Raw genomic sequence first — 7,491 nt, forward strand, 5'->3', positions numbered from 1 at the left:
TATATATGTATATAAGATTGCATATATAACACTTGAAACTAATATAAGATTGCATATCAATAAAAAAATAAAATCAACACACTTAAATCAACTTGGATAGGAGTACATGGGTATCCTAGACAAAAATCTGGGCCAGGTTCCAAAAAGTGTGTTTCTATATGTGATGCAGTATTCCTAAACCTAGGCATGTAACATAGGAAAACTTTCACATTTCTGCTGTAAAAAAAATGGTCATGGCTCCTCCTAGATTTAATCAATGCAGCAAGATTAAAATAAGAGAAGACTCATATATTGGCTTCTTACAACATGTAGTCCGCAAACCCTGGAGTAACAGAGTTGACATAGAAACAAAAATACATAAACTTTTGAAGTTACAGCACCTAATACAATGTAAAGAGAAACTTTATTCATGATAATTAAAGAAACATAGTGCTAGAGTAAGCAAGAGAGGCTAATGTCAAAAGGTTATCAAATGGAAGATGATAATCAAAACTTACAATGCTTTTAATTTCCCTAACACTACACATGCATGTGTTTCAAATTACCTTCTGCTACATTATTTACATAAAATATATTTCATAAAAAGTATGTAATAGTAAGATTGTTATAACTTATTATTCAATGAAGTATATGAGTAGGAAACCAGTTTCTTCAAAACAGGTAGTCATCATCCACAAAATGGTAAAGCCCACATGTTGTTGGCAAGACTTCACAATTTATACACACAGAAAAAAGAACAAGAATGTGTAAAGAGTAATAATGAGATAATTCAGAGAATGGAAAACCAGAGGGAATATGCAGTTTATTGGAAAACCACTCAGTAATCAGAAAAATTAAATAAAAACACTGATGACTGTTTCCAACCATCACATCTGTCAAAAAGAAAGTTGGATAATCTCTAGGGCTGCAGGGGATATAAGAAATCACCGTGGCTGGGTCCAGAGGGTATTATGCACAATGAAATAAGCCTGGTGGAGAAAAACATATACCATATGACTTCACTTACTTGTGGAATATAAACACCAAGCAAAACTGAATGAACTAAAAAGCTGTAGACTACTAGACACTCATAAGGGTAAGGTGGTTACCATGGAGGAGGGGTACATGTGGGTGGGTGTGAAGGGTGAGGGGGATGAAGAGGCACAAAACTTCTCAATCATGATGGAGGTTGGTCACAGGGATGATAATACACTTTGGAGAAAACAGACAGTGATTTTGTAACTTCTTCCTATCCTGACAGCTTATAGTAGCCGCACTAGGGAGAGGAAACATTTCCAAATATGGGTAACTGTGGACCCACTCTGCTGTACACTTGAAACTAATATAAGAGTGTATATCAATAAAAAAATGAAAAGAAGTGAACACACTTAAATGAATTTGGATAGGAGTACAAGGGTATCCTAGATAAGAATCTGGGCTAGTTTGCAAAAAGTGTGTTTCTATCTGTGATGGAGTATTCAAAGCCTAGGCATGTACCATAGGAAAACACTCACATGTCTACTATTAAAAAAATGGTCATGACAATATTCTCTCTAATGTACTAAAATGAATGTCCCAACCTAAGGCTGCCTATGTTAATAAAAAATGATATACATAAATACAATGGAATACTCTTCATAGTTACTAGATCCGCAGTACCTTGGGTAGATATTTTTAGAGAGAGTTGAGTGAAAATTAAAACCAAGATGAGATTAGTCCTGCAATATGTAAAAACTAACATTCAAACACACTAAGAAAAACTTTTGGATAACGTATGGAAAAATAAACATAGTGAAGGTGTATTAGGAAAGATACATACTAATTAATTGAGGTTTATACTTTCGCGAGGTGCGAGACTGGCACTGACGTTGAGTGATGAAAAGAAAATTAAGTAACATTACATTATTAGTATCAAGAAATAAAAACGATAGCATAAAGTGAATTCAAGGTCACAATATCAGCAGGCCATAATGGGAAGACTGTGTACTTCAATTCAGGGAAACAGAGGCGCCATAGGAAAATAAAAACAGGGAAACTCCATTTCAAAACATTATCTTAAAATTAAATTAGATTTTGAAATTTTTCATTGTGGCAAAAGTCACTTCACACAGGTGTCCTCTCTCGAATATCTGTTCCATTTCTCAGAAAGTACGGTATTCACTTCATTTCACTTTCATCATTATAATGTCATGGTGAAGGTCATGATAAGTGATCAACTCCTCATTCAACACCACGGATGGACAACACTTTCCTCCAATGAGCATGCGCCACAACCCCACAAAAACTTACTGCATGCTTGGAGGGGGATGACAGTAAGCCTGTACATAATGAGTGAACGCACAGGTGTATACTGATGTACAGAGAAATGACCCATTGTAGGTCATGTAGACAATGTAGCACCTCAAGGCGCTGAGCTTGAAAAGGTTCTTTTTATCAGCCTGACACACAAGCCTTCTCCCTCACCACATGCCTCTCTGTCCCAAGGGCCTTGTGAACATGCTATTCTTGGTTCCTACCTCCTTCCCAAGGAAACAGGTTCCCTGAGGGCAGGATCCCCAGGGCCACTGAAATTGCCACGCTCTCAGCTATATTGCTCAGGCTCCACATCAGCCAGGGCAGAACTCAGGCTACTACATCGTTGGAAGGTGAGTCTGAGAGGGAGAATCTGGCCAGGATGTGAGGGCCAAGGACACCAACATCTGTCAGAAGGTAGGGGGCCAGATGTCTTCAGGCCCAAAGTGCATCCCAGTCCTTTCCCAAGCCCAGGGTGCCACATGTCACAATACAGGGCATAGAGAATGCACCCTGGGTGGTAGAGAACACTTCCCAACTGCGCTCAGCACTTCTGGGGTTGTCAGGTACCACCAGCGTGCCTAAGATGGCATGTGCCCTTCAAAACTTAATAATATCTTCGGAGAGCTGACAGAGAGGCCCAGTAGCATGAATTGGGTGGTTTTGGTCTAACGTCTCCAAATCAAGAAACCCTAAATAAGAAAATCTGCACATATATGTTTGATTCATCAAGAGAGAAATAAACTTACTCCACATAGGGACAGACATCAGAAACAAAACTGTGCATGATGTGAGGAGAGGCAGAATAATATGTTTCAATTCCATCTAAAGGAATTCTAAAACCTGAAATGCTCATACTAGGAAGACATCTAAGAAAAACCAATGGCCTTTCTGTTGCTGGATCCAGTTCATAAGTTTGAAGGATAGACTGGACTACTGGGAATATTTCACAGGTGTATCCAAATACCACACGGCTGGAGGATCCTTTACATCACCTCTGTATTTCAAAATCTGTTCGTACAGCGTGCTGTCACAGCTCCATCCTGGAGCCTAGGACCTGTCTGGCTTCTCAGCCTGTCCCTGTTGGGGGCAAGAAATACTTACATTTGGGCCTCCATCTCACCCCTGCGATACATACGTTATTGCAAGGAACTGGATACAAAGGAAGACTGAATTCATACAAAAAGAAAATGGTTACTTACGTCCACGTACTTTAGCCTTAAGATTGTGTAGATTTTTTTGTTGAATAAATTTTTGTTTGGAGCTAAAAAGAGGGAAAAAGAGAGAGAAAAGAAAGAAATGGAAATGATAAAGAAAAATTTCATTTCTATCCTAATGCTGGAAAAAATCTTTCCAAGACTACCAAAAACAATAAAAATATATTCTGCTTCTTTCAGGTTTCTTTATGGAGCCTCTTCCTGCAGGGGAGCTTCCATGTGGCCACATCCTCCAGATATCCAGCAGGGTCTTCAATACAGCTTCACTACAGGGAGATTTGATGCTGTGCAAAAAATAAACGCGCTAGGATGTGCCGACTTAAGGTGTGAGCAGAGGAGGAGCTGAAATGCAAAATGAAGTGCAGACTCACACATCCTGACACAGGGAAGCAGTGTCACTGCAAGTTGAATGTGCCGGGCAAAGGCACCTGGCCGAACAGCAGCTCTGCCTTGTCCACTGGGTCTCATTGGCACAAATGCGACAAACTTTAAAGCCACTTGGCAGTTCACCGAGGCAATGTTAACATCTCCAAACCTTCATAGCAAGGAGACAACAGGAAGGTAATATAAACTCCTGACATGTTTTAAATGAATTTTACTCTAGAAAGACTGATGGTTTCTGGTGGACATACTTAGACTCCATTGTAGTTAAAGGACAGCAGCAAAAGGTAGGACGAGAAGACTTTTGGGTGGGGGAGGGTAATGCCCACTCTCTTTACCTGACCCAGAAATTCACAGGCCATGTGGAAGAAGGTTGAGGTCTAAGAAAAAACCTAGTGAATGGGACTGGAAGTGTGGGAGCAGGGACATCATACATGGAAGCGAATATGTCACTTTAACAGTTACACCAAACTGGATTCTGATGCTTGGAAAACACTTGAGTTCTGGGTTCATACTTCTGTGGAAAATCCTTTCCTGTCTATTCAGCCCCCACTCCAACATACCACAGTACTACCGTATTCAACTTGCAAAAGTTGTTACTCTACTTGGACGGACTTCTTTTCTTAGATGAGGAACCAAATACAGCATCATGGCACTGGGGGGCTCAGAGGGGTCCTGAGACTGTGTAGCCATCGCCCCTTAGCTGATTAGACATGGACACCGAGGAAACTAGAGATGCGGTTAAAATCAAATAGAATTTTGCCTCCAGACAGAAAATTTCACTGTGTGCAGTCTTGGAATTTTCTCACACTTTTTATGTCATTTCCTTATTTTTAAATGCATAAAACAACACCTCCAATGATTTTCACAACTTAGATAAACACACAGAAAAGAGTATCGATAAAATACTGATGAAAAACTCCAATATACACTCATGGAATGACACCTGAGCAGAACATCTTTACAAAGGATGCAGATCCAAAGTGCATACACGACATGATTTTAAAGAGTGGAAATGCTGGCCTCAAACATTTTGCAGGTACCTCTCACTGCAGGAGGTCCATGGATTTTCACAGCCTTCCTTGGTCTTCCCTTTAAAATTCAGCAGCAGGGGAGCACTGGGAACACTTCATCTTTATGTGAAGAAACTTCATCCTCCCCTACACTCTGTGCAAATGCCCTGTCTCTGTTCTTGCCGTTCAGTCTCATAATTATCTAGTTTATCCCCATCTGCCAAGAATTATCACTTCCTTGAGAAAAATGACATTACTTAGTCTTGGGACCACAGCATATAAAGGGTAAATAAAAGGTAAATAAGAAGGAAGGACTGACAACACAGATGGTACCTGCCACACGTGTTGGGGCCATTCTGTGGGCAACTGGGCAAGGGACTCACAGAGGAATCACTGAAGACTAACTTCCCCACCTCCAGCTGCTCAAAAAGGAGGATCACAATCTTCAAAGGAAAGGACTTTGCCTGGTAGCTTATTGAAATGTCTAATTCTACAATATAAGAACGTTAAAATCAGAAATTTACATAATTTTAGAAATGAGAAATAACATTTGCAAAATATTTAAAGTAATTTATCTTCAATTTATTAGTGTGCAAAATCAGCAGTGAAAACAAAATCACCTGCTAGAGGCATAACTTACACACTGTTATGATGACTTTTTCTCCTACTGTAAGTACAGCAGAGGCTATTTTTGATCCTAACTTTGTAGATCATCAAAGGAAATCTGCAGAAACAACATATCCAAGATGACACCACACAGAAATGGCTCCAGTGAGGTTTCAGAATTCCTCCTGAATTGTTTTGTCAGGTATCCCAGTTGGCAGCATGGACTGTCCCTGCCCCTCACCCTCCTCTACGTCCTGGCCATGGGGACCAACACTATTCTCCTCATCACCATCTGCAGAGAAGCCTCTCTGCACCAGCCCATGTACTACCTGCTCAGCCTCCTCTCCCTGCTGGACATGGTGCTCTGCCTCACTGTCATCCCCAAGGTCCTGGCCATCTTCTGGTTTGACCTCAGGTCCATCAGCTTCTCCACCTGCTTCCTGCAGATGTACATCATGAACTGCTTCTTTGCCATGGAGTCCTGTACATTCATGGTCATGGCCTATGACCGCTATGTGGCCATCTGCCACCCACTGAGGTACCCGTCCATCATCAATGACCAGTTTGTGGGTAAGGCTGCCATTTTTATTGTGGCCAGGAATGTCCTTCTCACAATGCCCATCCCCATCCTCTCTGCCCGTCTCCATTATTGTGGGAGAAACGTCATTGAGAACTGCATCTGCGCCAATATGTCTGTGTCCAGGCTCTCCTGTGATGATGTCACACTCAACCGCCTCCTCCAGTTTGCTGGAGGCTGGACTCTGCTAGGATCCGACCTCATCCTCATCTTCCTCTCCTACACCCTCATCCTGAGAGCTGTGCTGAGACTCAAGGCAGAGGGAGCTGTGGCCAAGGCCCTGCGCACGTGTGGCTCCCACTTCATCCTCATCCTCTTCTTCAGCTCCGTCCTGCTGGTCTTCGTCCTCACGCATGTGGCCAAGAAGAAGGTCTCCACTGAGGTGCCGGCCCTGCTCAATGTCCTCCACCATGTCATCCCTGCTGCCCTCAACCCCATTGTTTATGGAGTGCGCACCCAGGAGATCAAGCAAGGCATCCAGAGGTTACTGAGGAAAGGGTGGTAAGGACACTGGATCTCTGAATTCCTAATGGAAGGTGACTCTGAAGCCATTAGAGGTGAATGGCCTAAAGTTTACTTCAATTAGGTATCATCTAAACTGGGAAAACTAGATATCGTGCCTTCTTTAATAAAATTTCAGTTTAATTTGAAGTTTCTTTTTCTATCACTGTCCATTCAGAATCTCCTTGTACCTTACTACTATCTTTCCACACAGACGGTCTTTTGTCCCAAGTACTAAGACCCCTTGGGGCAGTTTCTAAGGGAATAAATTTATGTTCCTGAAAATACAGCTGTTAATAGGTCATGGTTTTTATTCTTGAAAATACAACTGTGGATATTTTGTGCATTGTGTTATGTGATGTGTTCTTATTCCTATTTCCAGAGAAGGGACCATATTGGAGACAAGGACACAGGAGTGAAGCTTCTGTCCTGAATGATGGGAGGATGCTCCTAGTCAGTAATCAGCTCTTTTCCTCTCAGGCTTCAACTGCATCATTGTCTTTGTCTCTATGTCTCTGTCTCTGTCTCCTTCTCTTGTAAATGAGGTACCTTTTGTAATGTGCCTTGGAAAAGGTCAGGGTTTGTGCCTGGATTGTTCATGTGTGTAAAAATTAGCAGTGAGCTTCAGTAGATTTGACAGAGCCTCAATTCTCCTCCCAATATGTGTGTGCTGTTGACATGCACCTTTCGGGTTCCACGTGTCATAGTCAATGTATGTACACGCAGCTGTATTCTCATGATAAAAGGTTTTAACATTGCATGATAGGATCCAGTAAAGATACTGAAACATAAATTGTTCAAACATTTTTTTAAATTAATTGGACAGTTAGTAAGCACATTCTGTGTCCTGGGATTCCTATGAGCATGTAAGACACAAAAATATAAAGTATTGTTGTTTTCAGATGCTTAACATTTGGCGTGGAGG

At 41.4% G+C, this 7,491-nt stretch overlaps 1 protein-coding gene across 1 annotated transcript; it reads left to right on the forward strand.

Annotated features, from left to right (window-relative positions):
• The first annotated feature begins 5,628 nt into the window (after positions 1–5,628).
• LOC140844241 (olfactory receptor 56A3-like) lies at positions 5,629–6,570 on the forward strand. Its single transcript, XM_073215723.1, has one exon. The coding sequence runs from the start codon at positions 5,629–5,631 to the stop codon at positions 6,568–6,570; it is 942 nt and encodes a 313-aa protein (XP_073071824.1).
• Positions 6,571–7,491: the final 921 nt, after the last annotated feature.

This window comes from Manis javanica, chromosome 11 (assembly GCF_040802235.1).
Source record: "Manis javanica isolate MJ-LG chromosome 11, MJ_LKY, whole genome shotgun sequence".
NCBI classification, from domain to species: domain Eukaryota; kingdom Metazoa; phylum Chordata; class Mammalia; order Pholidota; family Manidae; genus Manis; species Manis javanica.

Bases quoted from the DNA above. Each gene is read 5' to 3' on its own strand.
- LOC140844241 (XM_073215723.1), top strand. From the start codon at position 5,629: ATGACACCACACAGAAATGGCTCCAGTGAGGTTTCAGAATTCCTCCTG.